The sequence below is a fragment of the Chenopodium album genome, chromosome 7 (assembly GCF_948465745.1).
Source record: "Chenopodium album chromosome 7, dcCheAlbu1.1, whole genome shotgun sequence".
Taxonomy (NCBI): Eukaryota; Viridiplantae; Streptophyta; class Magnoliopsida; order Caryophyllales; family Amaranthaceae; genus Chenopodium; species Chenopodium album.
In genome coordinates, this window is record NC_137840.1 from 77,980,200 (window position 1) to 78,002,679 (window position 22,480).

The window sequence follows — 22,480 nt, forward strand, 5'->3', positions numbered from 1 at the left end:
CTACAGTATCCTAAATTTCTGTTGCGTTATGGGGGTTATTAATCTCTCAAGATTAATAATGTCAGAAATCCTGTAGAATGGTACTTGCTATTTAGTTTAGCTGGACTTAAAACATATGTGGTCTATGATACACCATCAATCCATCATATTGCTGATTTATGTTATCATTCATTTTTTCCAAATAGTATAGATTGCTATTAAAGTGGTGATAACATTGTTAATTATATTTGCTGATGGCCTGATGGGTGATGAAGTTGTCAAGCCACTAAGTGCGCTGGAATGCCACCTTTTGCATTGTAGTGCTGCTCTTTCTAATTGCCCAGACCATGCTGTTTACAGATAAATTCCTTTCATGCATGATTATTGGGAGAAGCTTTCTGTGAAGTCCATTACTGTTATTGAGTGGCTCCATAAATTGTAATATGTGCAGGCATCCCAGGTGTTATTATTGTGGTTCTTTGTTATCTGCATATGGTCTCTATTTTATAGGTACTCAACTACTCATGGTATGGACTTTTAGTTCCTCATTGATGTCATATTATTTCATGGCATGGAGCCAGTTCAAGTAAACTTATTGGTGGGTTAGTTGGCGTGCATCTAGTCAGAATTTGCCATATTTAGTGAGGCTCAGACACATTGGGTTTTGCATAATGGAATCAATTAAATGTGTGTGCAAATTAGATGAGCTGACTTGGGAACCTATACACATGTTCATGCTCTTTGTCCCTTCAAGGTTCAAGTCTGTTTCCTTGCTTTTACTGATCCATTATTGACAAATAAAGTTTATGATCTTTGTATAATTATAATTACTATTGTTTGACAGATATTTAAGACAAGATTAGTATTATTGGTCTGTACGAGAAAGATATTGGAGAATTTAACTTCATTATCAATTGTGACAAATCGCAGCCATTCCATCTGACAGAACTCAAGTTGTGCTGCATTATCGCCATGATTATGGGAAGATGAGTCAAACTTGTGCCAGGTTTCTATCTCAACCCTCTTGTTGCTAGTATGCTCTGAATATTTGCATCTTCAGCCCACCATTAGAACGTGCCAATATATCATATAAACGAAATTGACCAACATATTGCTAATCATATTGACCTCCACAAATGAGTAATAGGCATCTTGTAATAAGAGGCTTTTATAAGGTCTGGTGTCTGCAGTGAATTTTTTCAAACTTAATCTGATGGGGGTTTATGTGTTGGATGTAGCTGCTTAGGTTACACATCTAACAATCCTTATCCCCAAAAGATTATATGCAGAAGGCACAACTTAGTATATGGGAGTTGTTGCTGCAATAAACATTTGCATACAAAAGAGGATGGGGTTTGGACTTAATCAGTGAGTGACTTGTTTTGAGACTACTTAGACAAGGTTGCATCAGTAGAAGTTTAAATTCTTCGGAATGGCCCTTGTCCTTAGCAGTGGTCTATTGAACATTTATAACTAGTCCTGTGGTTCATATTGGATCCATGCCAAAACTGATAATATTGTAGAATGTAATGTAGAATAGACCATAGCTGATGATGATGGCATTGCTTTAATCTTCCCTATTGTGGGCTTGTATGCGTGACTTGTGCATTGACTTTTAGCCGCATGAATCTGAAATTTGGATGTGACAAGCCTTAGATGGTCTATTCAGATGCTATCTTATAGTACTTGTTGAATTGATTGGTAGCATAAATGGTGGAGAACTCTTGCTGGTCATCTAAATTGAAATATCTAGGCTTCATGAGATAGTTGAAGTCACTGTTAGTTTATGTGTTGTGATTTAGATGTTATGGTCTATTCTGTGTGTATAAATGATCACTTGTTCAAGCCTTAGTTCTAGTACCAAGTTGTTAATGCACTGTACCTTAGGATGCTAGTTACCACAAAGAGAACAATAAAGTTTATAATACAGTACGATAAGGTAGAGATAGTGGATGCAGTTAGCGAAAGGGAATTGACTGAATCACTGAAATAGATAGTTCAACGATGTGCACTTAATGCATTATTGCTCTCTTCAATCATGTTGATTTCATAATGTAAATGGATTGAAAAAATCACGGTACATGACAATGGAATAATTGCTATAATATAAGGTTGGTTTCAAAAACACTGTCTCTTTTGTTACAATAAATAATGTTTATTGTGGTGGAAAGTACTCTTTGATTAATCAGGAATTGTGACAAGGTCTATAGCTTTGTGCCTACGTGTGTGACTACTATTGTGGTTGAATCATTAAGCATTTTTTGCCGATGTACCGGTGACTGTGACTTTCACTAACATTATATGCAGCTGATGGCTTACCATACAGGAAAGTTTGAGTAGAAATTTGGTAATCCGTACAGATTAGAGATTTGTTATATTGTCTGAGGTACTAATTCTTCCACCTTCCATTTTTTAATTCAGATTTCATTTACTTTACAATTATCTTTTTAAGTGTTTCTTATTTTCAAACTCAAAATATGATTCGTGATACCAAAGTTTTAAGTGACATGATATATACATAAAATGTAACACTGTTGGTGGATAGCGGCTGACATCTATACAAATCAGCTGCGCCTAGCAATCTGCATTTTGATATTCTAATTAACTGATATCGACCTTCTCCCCTTATCAACGTTAATTGACATATTTACATATTGTACACTGACATATCGTCATAGTCCTTGTCGCCGCCTCCTATAGTTATGATACTGGGACTTGGCTACTTGTTTCACTTTTTTGACGAATACTTGTTTCATACTTCGCCAGTGGGTTTCCCGCTGCCAGTCCCAAGCCTGGATAAAGGAGGAGGGTTACGGTAGGCCAGTGACAGCCAGTATAAAACTTCGTCACATCCCATGACATGAGCCAAACAGATATTTTCGTGGGGGCGTTCCCTACTCAGCGACGCGCTGCACTTCCTAGACCCGGGTGTAGTGATAAGTATGCAAGGGTTGCTAGGTCGTCGCCCAGAAGCGACGCGCCACATTGCCCGAGTGTGGTGTCAAATGAGCAAGGGCGTGCCATTGGGGCGTTCCCTACTGAGCGACGCGCTGCACTTCCCAGACCCGGGTGCAGTGATAAGTATGTAAGGGTTGCTAGGTCGTCGCCCAGAAGCGACACGCCATATTGCCCAATTGTGGTGTCAAATAATCAAGGACTTGGAGTTGGGATCAGGAGGGAGCGTGGGAGAAAAGAATTTAGTTTGCGGATTGGTTCTTGGAATGTGGGGTCTCTTACGGGAAAATCAGCAGAATTGGTAGAAGTAATGAAAAGACGACGCGTGAACATCATGTGCCTCCAAGAGACAAGATGGACAGGAGAAGGAGCTCGAGGCTTGGTTTTGGGGTATAAGGTATGGTATGTTGGGCAAGAAACGAGCCACAGAACAAGGAATGGTGGAGCTAGGAACGGAGTTGGTGTGGTTCTCGATGAGAGGTTGGCAAAAGAGGTGATCGAGGTCTATCGGAAGAACGATAGGTTGATAAGGCTGAAGTTGCTATGTGGCAAGGAGATTGTGAATGTTATCAGTGCTTATGCTCCCCAAGTGGGTTTAGATGCAGAAGAGAAACGACAATTTTGGGAGGACCTAGACGAGGTGGTGCAGGGTGTCCACCACTCAGAGAAGTTATATATTGGAGGGGATCTAAATGGGCACGTTGGGGCGAGCCGAGATGGCTATGAGAGTGTCCATGGAGGCTTTGGGTATGGGCAGAGGGACGCCGGTGGTGAAGCTATTATGGATTTTGCCCAATCATATGATTTAATTTTGGCTAATACTTGGTTTAAGAAGAGGGATTCACACTTGATAACTTTTCGGAATGGAGCAAATGCAACTCAAATAGACTTCCTGCTCACAAGGAGCATAGATAGACAAAGTTGCATAAACTGTAAGGTTATCCCAGGGGAGAGTGTGGTCACCCAACACCGGCTATTGGTAATGACTATTCGTCTGAAAGAGAAGGCGAAGAAAAAAGTTAGACAAGAAGAACCAAGGATAAGATGGTGGACCCTAAGGGATGCAAAAGCTAAGGTTTTTACAGAAAAGGTAATTGAAGAAGCGGATTGGGATGGAGAGGTGGATCCGGACATGACCTGGTTACGAATGAAGAACTGTTTCCTAAGAGTGGCCAAAGAGGTCTTAGGGGAAGTAAGGGGAAGAACTTCGGTACAGAGAGATACTTCGTGGTGGAATGAAGAGGTGAAAGCAGTAATTAAGCAAAAAAGGGAATGCTATCAAGCCTTAGGAAAATGTAGGAGTGATGAAACCTTTGCAGCGTATAAGGAGGCTAAGAGTAAGGCAAAGGCAGCTGTTCGCCAAGCAAAAGAAAAGGCATATCAGGAGGTTTATGAAAAGCTTGATTCCAAGGAGGGAGAAAGGATCATTTATAAGATGGCAAAGAGAAGACAAGAGGCAAGGAAGGATATTGGCATGGTGAAGTGTGTCAAAGATAAGAACCAAATGGTCCTAGTGCAAGAGGAGGGCATCAAGGACAGGTGGAAGGGGTACTTCGATGAATTATTTAATGGAAGTAATGGAGTTGTGATAGGAGATACCTCTATGAGTGATGAAGAAATCAACATGGAGTATGTGCGAAGGATTAGGAGAGTAGAGGTGGAGATTGCACTGAGGAAGATGAAACCTAAGAAGGCGGTTGGCCCTGATGGGGTACCGATAGAGGTGTGGAGGTGTTTGGGTAAGATTGGTATTGATTGGTTAACAAACCTTTTCAACAAGATATGGACGGCTACAAGGATCCCACAAGATTGGAGGAAGAGCACCTTGGTCCCGGTTTATAAAAACAAAGGAGACGCTCAAGATTGTTCTAACTATCGAGGAATTAAGCTTATGAGCCATACTATGAAGTTGTGGGAAAGGGTGATTGAACAAAGGTTGAGGGCATGCACAAGCATTTCAGATAACCAATTTGGTTTTATGCCTGGGAGATCTACTATGGAGGCAATCCATTTGATAAGACAAATGATGGAGTTTTATAGGGTAAAGAAGAAAGATCTTCATATGGTCTTTATTGATTTAGAGAAGGCATATGACAAGGTGCCAAGAGAGATACTTTGGTGGGCAATGTTGAAGAAAGGTATCCCACGAAGGTATGTAGACCTAGTTAAGGATATGTATCGGGATGTGTCAACAAATGTGAGGACATGCGGAGGGTTGACAAAAGATTTCCCTATTACAATCGGATTGCATCAAGGGTCTGCATTAAGCCCTTTTCTTTTTGCAACGGTTCTAGACGAATTAACTAGACCAATTCAAGATGAGGTTCCATGGTGTATGCTGTTCGCAGATGATATCGTTTTGGTGGATGAGACTAAGGATGGGGTTAATGTCAAGTTGGAGCAATGGAGGCAAAGGTTGGAATCTAGAGGGTTTAAGCTAAGTCGGAGTAAGACTGAATATTTGGTATGTCGTTTTGGCACTCAGAGGGGGACAAGCAATGAAGTGGTGAGTTTGGATGGAAAGGATTTGACCATGAGTGAATGTTTTAAGTACCTAGGGTCGATCATCCAGAAGAATGGTGACATTGATCAAGACGTGACCCACAGGATTAAGTCAGGGTGGCTTAAATGGAGAGCGGCCACGGGAGTGCTATGCGACCGCAGCATTCCCTTAAAGTTGAAGGGAAAATTCTACAGGACTGCCATAAGACCAGTGTTGCTCTATGGTACAGAATGTTGGGCTTCTAAGAAAGAGCATATTAAAAAGATGGAGGTTACGGAAATGCGCATGTTAAGGTGGATGTGTGGAAACACTTTAAGAGATAGAATCAGAAATGAGGTTATTCGCAAGAAAGTAGGTGTGGCGGGCATTGTAGATAAATTAAGGGAAAATCGTCTGCGTTGGTTTGGACATGTAAGACGGAGACCCGAGGGTGCACCGGTGCGAAGAGTGGAAGAGTGGGACCATGGAGGGATTAAACGAGGAAGAGGGAGACCAAAGATGACTTGGTTGGAAGGAGTGAGGAAGGATATGAAGTGCATGGATTTACGTGAGGATGAAGTTTTGGATCGTAAGGGATGGAGGAGAAAGATTTATGTTGATGACTACACGGAATAATCAAATTTGGTTCATGTTAGCCGACCCCACTTTTGGGATTAAGGCTTTGATTGATTGATTGATTGATTGACTTGTTTCATACTTAGATATTTACTAGTTAGTAAAAACAAATAACTTGATGTTTTTGGTCCAAATTGGATTCTCAGAGGCTCATACACATATTAGTGTCGAGGATCCAACACAGGTTCTTTAGGTAGATTAAAGAGCCTGATTAACATAACTGTCATGATTATATACATCCATGTAAGAAGTTATCATTATTGAGTGATGAAAGATCCTGAAACAAGAATGACTCTTCAATTAGTTGAAGGCACATCTTACCTGAAAACTGTTGCTTATTCACTGTAGATTTTAATAACAATATATCATTGACTCTTGTTATGATTGTTACCCTTCACCCCTTTTTTTTCCAGATTCCTGAACAAAAAAAGTTGGAAATTCTTGAATTGTTCTTTTAACCATACAACCACTGAACTGCAGGATTATTGGTACAAAACTAAAGTTTTGTTGTTTCTTGCCATAGTAATGAGCTTTTGTGCTATATGTTGGAACTTTTATACTAAATATTCTGATTATCTTGCTAATTATAGCTTATTTCTTTCTGTAAATACTCTAGAAAAATTTCGACGGTGGAGAATGCATATCTTTGGTACACACGAAGAAGCCACCTTGCAGCATCAAAAGAAAGCAAAGTCATACACCTAAGTAGTGAGCATGGCAAATAAGATATGGTGCATAGATTTGGTATGGTAGAATATGTTTCTGTACATATGCATGATGATGCAATCTCTTGCTGTCTATTGTAGTATGATTGATGCCACTACTTGCCATGGATACATAAAAGTAAGTGGTTTTGTGCTTTTGTGACAAGTTAATGGGTGTTTTTCCTGTTCTTTTGCCATCTGCAAAAGTTTTTACTTGTAAAAAATAGCTGATTTATCCACAGAATATTTGGACTAAATGCTCACAGCCTCACCCCCACCCCCACCCCCTACAGTCACAAACACATACGGGCATGCATACAGCTATTGCAACCGATTGTTGTTGGTCTAGACATGATTATTGGGCAGGTTTGATTGCGTAACTGGTGGTGAAATTGTTTTCTCATCTAGAAGTACGAAGCCAATCTATTAGAAATTTGGAATCCCTCTTATCAAGTGTAATTTCCCAAGAATATGACACTAATCGGAATATTTACTTACCTAAGTTCTCTAACACAATAAAACTTCTCGTCAAAAGTTTGTAGACTAAACAAGATTACACATTTTTTCGGAAAGAGTACTTTATCGGTTCAACCAAACGATTGAAACGAACGCCCGAGCATGTCAAATACTCTGAAGTCAAGGTACCAGTGATAAGACTCATCACACTCTATGGCTCTCTAGTCTCTTCAGTCTTGCAGATTATTGGATCAAACTTGTAGCTGTTCAGTTGGATCAGTTTACAGACTGTACATCTATATTGAGTATTTAAGGTGATATCCGTACACAATATACGAGTACTCACTTACCAAAACAGATAAGGTCAACAACATCACCCCTGCACTAATGCAGTCATGCAGCCAATGCATGCATGCAGGTCATTTGCATCAAAACTATACATCTTAATTTATAACTCTGTATTTTTTAATTTTTTTTTTCTCTTCTAATAATCTCACCAAAACGATAATTCTTCGTACAACTATTAAAAATTAGTTATGCGGAAATTTTGTTAGATTTGATTCAATGTATATTTAAAAAATATTAATATTAAAAAATATTTCATGAGGTTTTTTTTATAATTTGTTACATTATAATAAAGACTATCCCAATAATTACTATTTTAAGTGACAAATCATCAATCGGAGAATAAGGCGGATTATTTAAGTCCGTTGCTTTAGAACGATGATAAAAGGACAATGATCAGTTGGCTTGCTGGTGAAAAGCAACGTTGAAAAGCATTGTCATTTTACAACCAAAATATTTTTTTTTTTTTTTTTTTTTTTTTTTTTTGACAATAGCAAAAGTAAAATAATAAAATTGAAAGCTAAATGCCACTGTTAACTACTTGTAAAATAATCGGGAAGTCACAATCAAACAATAATTTGAGTCTAAAATTGCACGTATCAACCCCACCCATCCATTATCCACTTTCTTCTAGGACACCCTTTATCTTGTTCATCTCACAACACTGTTTGGCTCGATGCAAAACTTAAATCAATATTCGAAGTTTAATTCACCTATGAAGATTCGATCGGATTAGCGTTTTGGAAGTAAAATTCATTATACAGTTTTCATTTTATATTTTTGAATAGGTGACATGATAATATAAAACGATAAGATAATATGAGATAGGATCTTAACTCTTAATTAAATTTCGCAAAATTTGTAAAAGAGTTAAAAGGTCATTCTCATTCTCCTCCACTTGCTAAAATGTACTCACATAACACTAGGAAAAGGAAATGCACATTGCACTACATATGTGTACAAGGTACACCCCTCAAAGTTGAATTGAGATCAAATCTATCCTCTTATCATGTCCCACCTCTCATAATTTTCACACAACTTCATATGATGATGATGATGATGGCCAAAATAACACTTGTGATGTTTTCAAGATTGTGATTAATGTAGGTGACATTATATAATAAGACATATTAGATAATATAATGCAAAAAGGACCTTTACCAACTAAAATATGTGTTACTCATAAAATTTATTCAAGACAATGGCAACATATTTTTCAAAACCAAACCAATTCAAAACTTGATTGCAACATCGTTCATACAAACATCCCACCACCTAAATTTTCATCACCCTTATAGTATTCGAGTTGATCTTAGTGGATATGATTATTTGATAGGCGTGTCGCGTACCTAACAAAAATAAACCTAACTAGACCACTACTATGTAGACGGGCAAGCAAGGGTCGGATCCCAAGAGACTATGGTTCAACTAATTAGATAGACTCAAGCAATTACTAAGCAAGTAACCAAATAAAATAAGTAAGAATCAATATCTAAAAAAAAAAACTAATTAAAACGATAAAATCTAAACAATATGACAATTCAATGCTAAAAACATCCAAGATCAAGCTTCACCACGAATACAATTAATGCAATAGTCGTTCTACCCCTAACACATAATTCAATTGATAAATGAGGAAAAGTAATCCATGAATAATACCAATGGTCTCTCCCGAGTTATCCATGGCTTCTCTAATCACAATCAAGCCTACTTCCGTGGAATCATGTAAATTAAAGACCTTAAGCACATTACTCTAACTTCCTAATCATCCATTCAACTACTCCCGTGATGAACTTCAAACCCTTAATTGATTTATTCAAATCCGTCAAAACCCAACTCCCGTTGCGATTAAAACAAAGGATTAATAACAATACCAATTATCCCTAATCTAGTATTGGCATAAGCATAATCAATTAAGCAAATCAATTACAATTATTATTAGAGAATTTAAAGAATCAAATCATGCATTAATCATATTCGGGTTCCGCTAGATCTTGGAATAAAGAAACTACTCACACATATTAACGAAAGCAAAAGCAATATTCAATGAAGAAAACATGATTAATAAGCAATTAAAAGTAAGAGAAGAAATAAAGATGAATACCAATTGCTTGAATGAAGAAAAGTACCAATTGTTGATGAGTAAAGAGTAAAACTTGAAAGTGGAATGTAATCTAGATCTAGAGAGAATATTAGGGTTCTAATGAAGGTTTTAAAGCTAGAAAATAATAACTAAGTATGTTAAGTCGAGGTTTACAAAGGGTATTTATATCCCTTAATTAAGAAAACCCGAAAAAAATAGGAAAACGCGGTCTTCAACACTCCGCCCGGTCTGACCGGGCAAGGCTGCCCGGTCGGGCGCGACAGACAAACTCTCCCAAATGCTTCTTCACGTAGCCTCCTCGTGTAGTACCTCGTCTGCCCGGGCTGCCCGGGCAATGTTGCCCGGTCCGGGCGGACATAAATTGAACTCTTCATACTTTCTCTCTTGTGGATTCTCTTCTTTCCTTCTTCGCCCTGGCTGCCAGGGCAATGTTGCCCTCCAGGGCGGACACGGGTAAAATTCTCCTCCATCTTAATAAGCTTTCTTGGCTATCCAAAACAAGTCCAAATCATCCGGAAATCTTCATATGCCTACAAAATCAATCAAATAGACCAAGCCACACTAGAGAGGAGGATATTAGCGAGAAATAGCTCCGCAGGGCTTAGAAATCATACGAACATAGCTATAAAATGAGTGTAAAATATGGTATAGAATGTGTACATCATTATAAAACACGTTGAGATATTAGGTATTTAGGTTCAATCTTAAATGCAATAAGGGTGTTACTCCATTAATAAAATAAGACATGTTAAGATAAAATAACGCGATTTTATCGTTTCGAAATTTACAAAAATGAAGTTAAGACAAGGTAGGCAAATCTGTGTATACTATTACCAATCAATCTACATAGAAGACAAGACACTTGAATGGTCATAAACTTGGGCAGTACAAAAGCAATGCAATAAAGATACTTCTCTGTAGATTGGGCCACATCAAAACTTGAGAATAACCCTACAGCAATACCATTATCAGATCTTCCTCTACAGAAGAACAGCAAAAGTTGGTTTTTTTTTTTTTTTTTTTTTCAATTCAAAATTACAAATTATTGTTAATTTTGTTACCCTCTTTTTCCTCACTATCTAAAAACCCTACTTTTTCTTCTTGATTAATACAAGATTTACTATTATTATTACTCATCTCAACTTGTTCAGAACACTTCATAGCCTTCAATGCCTCAGCTTCCCAATCAGTAGACCCTAACACAGCATGCAGAACCCAAACAGCACAGGCCACCTGTGCAGCCAACAGCCCATACCAAAGCCCACTAAACCCAAACTTAAGCCCAAAAGCCAGGCCCACTGCAACCGGTGTCCCCACAAAGTAGAAGGACCCCAGGTTGATTCGGGCCCCCACAGCAGGGCGTGCCGTGCCACGGAGGATGCCACAGCCAGTAGTTTGTGGACAGTTGCCTAGCTCACATAACCCCATTATTGGCATTACTGAGGCAACAAGGACAGTAACACTATTATCAGGTGTAAAGAGTTTACCCCAACTTTCTCTGAAAATGACTGTCCATATTACATTCATTATCCCAATCAAAAATGCACATCCTAATGCAACCATTGCTGCTAGTCTTGCTTTGTATGGTTTTCCTGCTCCTAGCTCATTTCCCACCTGCAACAACATTATTTCCAATTCAGTATTTATTAAGGAGTACTTCATTACATATTACGAAGTACATTGGTACAAGTTATAACCAATAACACAATTTACGTGGTAATAGTGCTACGTGTTACCCCTTAAAAATAATAAAAGTACCCCGGACATTGTACCCAAATGTCACACTATTATTCCAACATTGGATATGCGGTTATACACGTATCATATCAATCGAAAGATATTATAAGTCCCAAAAGGTACTAGCATGGATATGGATCGGATATAGATAATCTCCGATTAGTTGGAAATTTGATATACTTATTGTAGCATGAAAAAACTTTAAGAAGATACGATCTTCTCTATAACAATACTTAATTGAACAACATTACGTCAAGCCTCCCATAAACTGCAATTGGTCCATTAACTACCAAATTAAATAACAGTGGCCTTACATTTTTGTGGGGGTGACATGAGAAAAGTGTAGTACTGTACCACTTTGTTTAGTTTTTAGTTGGTTATGATGTTTAGTCACCACATCAAATAGTAGTGGATGGGGATATAAAAGTACTTGGTTGAGATTTCTTCACTGACTTTGTTCCACCATATTTCATGGGTGACCTATGCTAAATTTGATGGGATTAAGTAATAGATAAAAAGACAAGGAACTTTGAATATACATACAGTATGCCTAGTAACCAGTCTATCTAAAATTGGTTATCATGTTGGTAAACAAGTTACGCTACAATTAGATTGAGATGGATGAAGTACCTTTTTTTTCTATACCATATCGCCCTCCAATCTAATCCATATCTTCAATCGTATTACAAGTCTCATCTAAGGTCCCATATGTCTATGTTATTGCCATAGAATGAACCATTTGAAGTGAATGATTCTTATTATATCTATCTTGATAGACGACAAATACTAAACATTTAAGACCGAAAGATGAAATACAAAGAGGGACACAAGATCTGTATATCCTTTCCATCCCTCGAATTCCTTTGTCCCCATGTGAACAACATTCTTGAGATATCCATCAATCTAGAGATGTCCATTTCTTGTAATATCAAGTTGGTCCATACCATAACTAGAGGTGTCAAACCCGAACCGACCCGAAAAAAATTATCCGTTTTGAACTGTAACCGAACCGATTTGATCCGAGAAATTCAAGACCCAAACCCGATCTGTAACCGAACCGAACTCAACCCGAATCCGAACTTGACCCGATCTGAACTTAACCCGGCACCGATTTGATCCGACCTGAACTCAACCCGAATCCGATTTGACCCGCCCTGAACTCAACCCGAACCGATTTGACCCGACCCGAGCTCAACCCGATCCGAAATTGACCCGACAAATAACCGATCAGATCCGATCTGTTTTGACCCGAACTGTTATTAACCCGACCCGATTTTAACTCGATTTGATTTTTACCCGATTCGAATTTAACCCGACCATAATTGATTATTGAACTTTTTATTCAAGTTCTTATACTATATATTTACTAATTATTAATAAGTTAACTTTTTTACTACAAAGAAATAGTCTAGAGTCTTAAGTTTACAACAAACCCATCAAGTGAGACAATCTGACCAAAAAGTAGGTGGGGTCCATATAAAGAGCTCTCTTTTCCTATCTCTCTCCTTTTTTCTCTCTTTACCATGTGTTTTTAGAATATTTTAATTGTTGTTATGTATTTACAAATACATAACATTCCTTCATTACTACTTCCTCTACGACTGTGCATTATCCTAGAATTATAGGCATTATACATCGTACGGTTATATACACACTACATACATATGCAATAATTTATGCTTAAATAAAAAGAATGTACATAGTAACAATTAACTATCACTATGTATAATGTCAAGTTTTTAATATAAAAATTGAATTAGTAATAAAGTAATTCTAACAACCATAACAAATATCTTATACAAATTGAATTAGTAATAAACTAAACTAATAGTACAGAACTCATAACCTCACAAGATTGTACAATTGATGAAGAGTTGTAACCTTGTAATAACCTTAAAAAACTGATATTCTATTTTGTATATATCACCATATGTAACTATTATTACTCATCAATCACTAGCTCGGTCTCACTTATATAGGTATGATAAGTTATCGATAATTATTCAATCTCAATTTTCCTTTAAGATAAAAATTATACATAACTTGATCAAATGAGAAAACTAAAACTTCGTGCTTCATAATTAATAATCATATCGAACCAATAATAAGGTAAAAACTCAATAATATCTCTAGATTAAAAATAACCTTATTTGGATATGAATTTGGTCAGATCGACCAAAATCCAGCCAAACACAAAAAGGAATTGAATCGAAACTGACCAATTAATGAATCAACGGATCAACCTTATCTTAATTAAACCGAACTTGACCGAACCGAAATCAACCCGACCCATGTTCATCCGACCCGAAGTTATCCGGTTAAACCCGTTTTAAACCCGATCCAAAATTATCCGAACCGAAAGTGAACCGATCTGGAGTTGACCCGACCCATATCCGACCCGGACTCGATAGACCATGACCCGAATTTGACCCGACCCGAATTTGACCCAATCCGACCCGATCCGAGTTAAAAGGATAATTTTGATCCGAACATATCCGACCCGAGCAGACCCGACCCGAACAGACCCGACCCAAACTCCATCCGGTTATCCGAATTGACACCTCTAACCATAACCCCATGAAATTATGTAGGGTTTTTGCTCAATTTCCTATAAAACTAGTACTTGGTACTATATAAGACTAAACAATGCTAAAGTAAACAAATTACAAATAAGCACAACAAACAAAAAGCATGACTAAGCAAAAAACTTAATTGCTTTATAGTACCATAGTATGCGGTTAACTGTTCCCTAAAAGTTGCACAGTACCATGCATGCAATACTAAACTAATCCAATACACAAATTATTCTTCCCAACCATAAAATGGTCCCAACTTCAAGTGACTTTAGACTCAACTACACTAATTACTTCTTAATCTCCCCATTATTGCCCGTATCTAAGTTAATTAAACTGACTTAAACAATCCACTAATTTTCAAACTTCTGTTATTATTGATTTTCAGTTTTAACCAACTATCATATCACTAAACAAGAAACATGATCAAGTCTTCATACAATTCATCCAAATTTAATCAAGAATATGATTCAGTTCTCATAATTTAAAATTTTGTACACAATATTAAACAAAATAATTAATGGCTCACATATTGTATCAATTGATAAAGAAATATGGCAAGTAGTAAGAATTCATTGAACCCTTCACTACCCTAGCTACAACCTTCTATTTTGCATAATGGATTTATTCATTGAATTTCTTTGTTTCCCATAGTTTTTTTTAATTGGTTATACCAACAACCAACTTAATTCGTATTCATCCATCCTACTCTATTTTATTTTGAGGTTGGTATAAGAAGGTCTAGATATACGAAACCTTATCTTAAGTATACTAGCAAATGAAAATAATTAGATGCTATGCTTTTTTAAAATAAAAGATCACCAAGACCTTTTGTTCCCTTGTTCTGTGAACAATGCCCTCAATCATCCCAAAACACCCCCTCCTTACACCTACACATTTTTCCACACCGAAAAACATAAATTGACACCCAAACACATGAAATGACACACAAACACGACACAACGTACAAAACCATATCCAAACACATGAAATAACACACAAACACGACAATACTATGTATTAATCAAAACTCATAAATCATCATAGTAATAAACATGAATCCATCAAAGACAAAAATCATTAAAAAAAAAAAAAAAACAGTAATTTCGGGAAAAAGATTTTAAAAAAAGCTAAGCTTACCCTAGCGGAAACGCAGCCGGCCAAGGCCATAGGAACAGTGTACATAAGACTAGTAGTCTGAATCATAATCCCAGTAGCAGCAACAGCAACTTTAGGATTACTTAAATACCCTGAAAGAATAGTAACAATTTCATACCACCACCATTCTAAACAAATCCCAAGACAACTTGGAATTGCCAATTTCATCAATGGTTTAATCCCTTCAACTCCAATCCCTTTAACCCCCCAACTCCACCATTTCATCATTTTCCCTTTTTGACCCTCCATATAATAAACATATCCTGCTAACATCACAGCCATGTTCAGATTTGTCACCACCGAAGCAACAGCCACCCCTTTCACCCCCCACTCTAGAACCATCACCAACCAGTAGTTTAACGGCACGTGGAACACCACAGCAGTCAGAGTGCACCACATCATAGGCTTCGTCACCCGCTGTGACCTTAGATAAACCCTCAAAGGCTGTAAAAATGTGTTGGTTAACAAATCAGGAAGTGAGAAAATACAGTACAAAGCAGCCATTGATGTAACTTCTTTATCTTGGCCCAAAAAGATCATTATTGGGCCGAGATTGATCCACAGAAAACTTATGGGTATGATTGCAAGGAAGAGGATGAAGATCATTCGGAGGAGAGAGAGTGAAAGAAGGTCCCAGTTTTGTGACCCGAAAGCCTGTGAACAAACGGGCTCAAGCCCGGAAGCAAGGCCCACTAAAACAGAGTACCCTGTTATGTTGGTGAAACCTATTGAAAGGGCCCCACCTGCAAGCTCTAAACTTCCTAATCTTCCTAAGAAGAGAACTGATACTACTGCTCTTATGTATACTAAGCAGTTCATTGCTGTTATTGGAAACGCCATTCCCCATAATTCTTTTAATTCTTCTATTACCTGCAAAAATAAACAGAGGAAATTTAGAAAAAGAAATGAGTAAAATGATTCTAAAAGGGAGTTTTTTTATTATCAAGAAAAAACTTTGACAGTAAATTCTCATTGGTATGTAAGGGACGAAGGGAGTATTCGTAATAAAGATTAAATCTTTACCTGGGAAGAAGAAGGGTGTTTGTGAGAGGAGAAATCAGGGTCTTTTTCTGACATTTTGAAGGTGAAAATATGAAATTAAGCTTAAAGATTTGTTTTTTTTTTTTAAAGGAGGAGAGAGAAATTAAAGGATGGAAAATGGAGGGAAGAAAGAAAGAAAGAAAGAGATGAAATAGTGGAAGTTAAAAGTGTTGTTTAAGGGATGATCAGGTTTATACAGCTGACAAAATGGGGTCAATTAATTTGAGGAAAATGAGTGGACTTTTTTTAATATTTTTGTTAAAAAAGAAAAAAGAGTGTAAACGGCGGCGACTGTGACAGCTTAGGGAAGACTGGAGGATTACTGCAGAAGAAGAAAGAACAGAGGAAAAGAAAAGTGAAAGTGAAAGGTTTTATTTTTCTTTTCTTTATGTAAAGATGATATTTTTGGTGAGTGAATAAATATTGTTGTGTTGGTTCATATCTTCATGATCCAATTCATTTTTTGCTCTATTTTTTTAGTGTCTAATTGTCTACTTTATCGATAATTAGGCACCATTTTTTGAGTTATACTCTTATATTTTCGTTATGTTTTGTTGCTACTTGTTTTGCTTATTAATAATTACTCTTCTTGGTAATAATTTTTTTTTTGAAACACTATATAGGTATTAATAATTAATAAAATAATACGGAGTAATTGATTTAATCTGCTCTACTTAAAACTCAAAATAACTAAGTATAACTAAGAATGTCTGCCCCTTTTTTTTTTGGAAAATGCTCTAGTGAAGCAATCCATCAACATTGGAGAATATGGAGATTAACAGTCAAAAGAGAAAGAAAATCCATCACCCAAGCTCGACTTCCTAGTTCCTACTTCCCATGGCAAGCAATGAGCGAGCAATCCCATAAGCTACTTTATTTCCCTCCCTACAAACAAAACTCCAAAACACATGATAAAAAAAGCAACTAGCATGATAAATATCATCATCAATAATGTTTTAAACTACAAGCTTCAAAAGTATTGATCATTTAATTTATAAAATTGGATTGGATGCTTTTCAATTTAAAAAATAACGAACACACTACATTAGTAGCTATTTGAGAATGGAGTAAATTGTTATAAACTATAGAAAAATTTCTAGAGGTTGCTCAAAATATGACCTATTATTCTATTAAACAATGTCTTTGGCAATATAGATTTGTGTTTGATGCTATGTTTTGTGTTCTAATAGGAAGTGTATTGATGTAATATCATTAATTATAGTGATAATTGTGGTATAGCTTCTCAAAAGTTGAATTGGTCCTACTTCAAAGTTATAATTAAACTATGTTCCTAACAATGTTTTTTTATGTTAATTTTTTTGAAATAGTAACATCACGACACTTGATATTTGAATCATGTCGATAAGACGACACTTGATATATGAATCATGTCGATAATAAGAGTTAATTAGGTAGGAATGTATTCTAATTTAATTTCAAATCAAACCAATAATTTATACAACATACACTAAAATAGCCTATCTAAATTGAGGAAAATAAACAGAAGTGAGCCAAGTGATAGAATCTTTTTTGGCCAAAGGCTAGCAATGAACATTAAGAAATATGAGAAAATTTAACGGCAAATAATTCCTATTTGACACGAAGCTGATTTCTTGTTGGTCCAATCAAATGACATACTTATATGCATATATTAAACCTTATTTTATAAGAAGTTCTTATAATCATATCCATTAATTGGCGAGGTTAGGTATGCAAAGCACAATTAATTTAGAAATTAACTACAAAACAGCATCTTAGCAATAACAAAGTGGCTCTTTTTTTCTTCTTAATTTTCATGGCTTAATTGCTTAAATAAAGCGTAACATATAGCTAACCGTAGGCACATTACTTTATCCTCATTGTCGAGATATTAGGGATATAGAATCGATGCCTAAGTAAAGGGAATGATTTTTGATACTTCAATGATATGCTAATGTGATTTTATACTTATTCCAACTTTTGATTTGAGAACAACATTTCGGGTGATTGAATTTCGTTCTTGTATTATTTTTAGGGTAATGCTATACATAGCCCTTAGGCTATACATAAACATTAAATATACTATTGAAAATTATATTAAAAATAGGAATTCATGACAAAAACACACGTAAATCGGTATAATTAGTGTGTTTTTCTAAATTTAAACAATTTTCTAGAGCATATTTAATATTTATATGTAGCCCTAAGGGCTATGTATAACACTTTGAAATTAGAGACCAAACTTTAAATAAAAATAATTACCAAATTTAAATGGAAAATGATAAATATATAAGACAGTGTGTATTCATCAACTGACAATAATTATGATCACTAAGATAAAAAGTGCTTAGTTGTAACACCCCCAAATCTCCCTCTACGGAAATACCAGTATAATACGTATAATTATACCATAGAGATAGACTTGGGCGTATTACCGCCGCGTGATTACGCAAGGCTACTCAAAATACTTAACTCAATAACAAAAACTTGCAGCGGAAACTCAACTTTCTTTTATTAATACTTATGAAAATAGTAACATTGTTATGAGTACTCTAAATAAAGACAAGACCAACATTTCTAAACTAGGTGAAGCAAATCCCGGGACTCCCATATGCTCATTCGTGACTCCACCTGAAAATAGTCAACACTGCTTACCATTACGGTAAACAGGGCGAACCAAAACAAATAGAAAATACAGATTAGCAAAATATGCTAAGTACGATAAGTGCAAGATAATGTAAACTCAATTTATTTGCAAATATGCTTTTAAAATCGATTCCAATAAATAATCCACTAATTCCAAAACTCATGATTCAAAACCAATTCCAATGATTCAACATTCAAAATAATTGATAAACCAATTCCTTTAAAAATCCAATTCCTTTTTGAACCAATTTCTTTAAATCCAATTCCTCACCCAAGTGTGCACACCCCCCCAAGCAAGTTATACTATACTCGAGGAAAGACCAGATCATACAAAGCTCATGGTCTTACTTAACCAGTCCCGGGTAGAGGGACAATTAAAATATCAAATACTCAGGCTCACAACGAGCTACAAATTAATTAAACCAAGTGATTTATAAATCAAATAACTTTTTTTTTAATCGATCAACATTTAGAGATCAAACCTTCAAATCAAAATTATATACTTTAACTTGTCATGAAAATTGTTAACTTAAATATTCATACGCAACATTTATTCAAAAAATCATTAAAACACGCATTCAAAAATTGTATCAAGGACCTAGCCACCTATACGTACCTTGATCCTTGCTTAGCTATACACACCAAAAGAACCTCAAGAATCTTGGTCGAACACACCCTACAAATAAATATAACCTTAATCAATATAAGGTTAACAAATAATTAAAAACCCCCAACTATGTGTACACGAACCTTTTAATTAATTTCTCATAAACATCATTAAAAAATATGATTTTATATAATTAAAACTACTCATAATAATTTTTATAAATCCCCCATAATAAAAAAAATAATAATTGAATAAGAGAAGAGAAGAAGAAAAGAGAAGAATTGGATTTGCGTAGGAAATAATAGACAGAACTTTCAGAGGCTATAACTCCTTTGATATAGCTCGGAATTGGGTGATTCTTGAGCCTAACCTCAAGGACTTTTTAAGAGGAACAACTTTCTGTGAAACGTCTATACCCCAAAAACTGAGCAGAAGTTCCCGAAAAATGGCTTCAAAGATAAACGGGATGATTTGTGTAAAATTGAGGAGAAGAAAAGAAGAGAATTGGTGTGAAGAATGTGAGAGGTATGAAGGGGTATTTATAGGCTATGATGTAGAAAGGATAGATTTTAAGGTGTGATATGATTACTAGAAAATGTGATAAGTTTTTGGGGTTGTTAAGGTACTTGAATCAAATTAAGTCTAGATTAATAGTTGGGTTAAAAGATAAGAAAATTTAAATGGATATACATATGATTGGGAGAAGAAAGATAGGAACAAAATGAGATAATGAAGAAGAAAATTAGAGGATAATTTAAAATATAATAATTAACAAACTAAAGTGATAACAATCAATAATAATAAAATAATTGAATAAATAAATATTTTAGATAATATCAAATTTAGTTATATACATAATGTATATTAAATATTTCTCTTGAAATAGTTAGTAAAATATGGACCGACCTTAAAAAGATAATTAAACCTATATTATTAATTTAGAAATCCAAAATTAATTAATTATTCAAATGATTAAATACTTATATTTGGCGCTAAAATTCAAATATTATTTTGGCCCCAAATAATGAAATTACTAAAATACCCTTTTTATAAAATAATTCTTAATTAATTAATTATAAAATACGTATGAAAATACGGGGTATTACAGTCTACCCCCCTTAAAATAAGTTTCGACCCGAAACTTAGCCAAAAGAAACGATAATCATTTTGAAATTATTGGTTCATGCACAATCCTAACTTGACTCAAGACTCCAACCAAACTCAAGTAAGACTCGAAATCACTCAAAAATGACTTGAAAAGCAAACGCGCGAAACTCTATCGCCCTCTATCCCCCTTAAAAGGAGTTACGCCCTCGTAACTCGATCAACACTGCAACTCATTAAATAAATCAACTATATTAACAATTTATCAACAATCATCTATCAAAATAAGGAAAACCAGAAAGTTTCAAATATCCAAAGAGCTTAGGTTAAAATGATTTGAATACGAATAAAAGTAGTGAGTAAACTCGAAAAATATTTTTATAAGTCATTGGAAAATAATTTAAAATACTTACATTAGGAGAAATTGTTGTAAAAGTCTCGTATATATATAATTACAAAGTATGAACTGAAATAAAAATATTTAATAAAAGATTTTTAAAAGATCTATGAAAATTTTCAATCCAAACAACTATTTAGAAACAAAGAATACAAAACTTTATTTTGAAAATTGTGTATTTGAAAATTCATTTTGCATACTTGTAATAAAATACTTGTTTCAATAAAAGTCTTACTTTTTCATAAAGAAACTCAATAATCACATATTCAACTTCATAGCAAACACTGTCATGGGTACTAAGCATAAAAGGAACACATCTTATCTTGACCCTCTTATTGCTCATAGATTAACAACTTGTCTCAAGGTATCCTCCAAAAGTATTAACAACTTCCCTAACAAATTCATAAATCCTGGTAATACATCCTTAAATAGTAGTCATTAACTCTTGGTTACTTCATAATACTTCGTTTTAAACATTTAAAAACTCGATCATCTTTTCTCATAACTTCAAATTCCTCAATCTGGTTGTTATAATCCATAACTCATCTTTAAGGTAATTCATTTATAACTCAATGCGATCATTGATTATTCCATTATTAATAACTTCTCTATATCAATTAACTTTGCCACCAACCCTTAGAGTAAAATCCTTTAAGTAACTATCCAAACAATAATTCCTTTAACTAACTTCAATAAATCCCTTCACAAGCTAAGGTATTATTTCTTCAAAATAAACTTCGATTTAAAACAAATTCCTTTATCTCAAATACATCCTTCCACTTGAATTGACTCAAAATCCTCTAACTTTTGTATTAAGCTTCTTCAAAGATTCAACCATCATACATTTTACTTTGAATAATAACCACAATACTCATCCTCACACCATTTGGATATTTTCCACCATTAGATACAAACTATCATAAATTAATGCTAATAATTAATTCATACCTCCCAAAAATACATATGGGAAAACTTTAGAACATAATAGAAACATTATAACATAATAGAAAACTTTAAAACATAATAAGGGAAAACTTTAGAACATAGTAGAAAACTTTATAACATATGGGAAAACTTTAGAACATAATATAAATACTTTAGAACATAAGGGAAAACTTTAGAACATAAGGGGAAAATATAATAGAACATAATAGAAAACTTTAGAACATAAGAGAATACTTTAGAACATAAGGGAAAACTTTAGAACATATGGGAAAACTTTAGAACATAAGGGAAAACTTTAGAACATAAGGGGAAAATATAATGGAACATAATAGAAAACTTTAGAACATAATAAAATACTTTAGAACATATGGGAAAACTTTAGAACATAATAGAAACATTATAACATAATAGAAAACTTTAAAACATAATAAGGGAAAACTTTAGAACATAGTAGAAAACTTTAGAACATATGGGAAAACTTTAGAACATAATATAAATACTTTAGAACATAAGGGAAAACTTTAGAACATAAGGGGAAAATATAATAGAACATAATAGAAAACTTTAGAACATAAGAGAATACTTTAGAACATAAGGGAAAACTTTAGAACATATGGGAAAACTTTAGAACA

General features: G+C 34.9%; 1 protein-coding gene and 1 long non-coding RNA gene across 2 annotated transcripts; one reads left to right on the top strand and one right to left on the bottom strand.

The window, feature by feature from the left end:
• The first annotated feature begins 671 nt into the window (after nt 1–671).
• On the top strand, nt 672–6,905 carry LOC145638701 (uncharacterized). Its single transcript, XR_014114687.1, has 5 exons — nt 672–733; nt 824–985; nt 2,287–2,365; nt 6,466–6,540; nt 6,669–6,905. It is a non-coding gene; the product is annotated as an uncharacterized LOC145638701 (long non-coding RNA).
• Nucleotides 6,906–10,370: 3,465 nt separating this feature from the next.
• LOC145638702 (protein DETOXIFICATION 54-like) lies at nt 10,371–16,603 on the bottom strand. Its single transcript, XM_081689694.1, has 3 exons — nt 16,153–16,603; nt 15,112–15,999; nt 10,371–11,275 (listed from the first exon to the last, which is right to left on the bottom strand). The coding sequence occupies exons 1-3, from the start codon at nt 16,204–16,206 to the stop codon at nt 10,697–10,699; spliced, it is 1,521 nt and encodes a 506-aa protein (XP_081545820.1). The 5' UTR covers nt 16,207–16,603; the 3' UTR covers nt 10,371–10,696.
• Between the last annotated feature and the right edge of the window lie 5,877 nt (nt 16,604–22,480).

Coding starts and splice junctions, on each gene's coding strand:
- LOC145638702 (XM_081689694.1), bottom strand. CDS start 16,206: ATGTCAGAAAAAGACCCTGATTTCTCCTCTCACAAACACCCTTCTTCT. Junction 16,000..16,152: donor AACACCCTTCTTCTTCCCAG/GTAAAGATTTAA, acceptor TTATTTTTGCAG/GTAATAGAAGAATTAAAAGA. Junction 11,276..15,111: donor CCGGCTGCGTTTCCGCTAGG/GTAAGCTTAGCT, acceptor ATGTTGTTGCAG/GTGGGAAATGAGCTAGGAGC.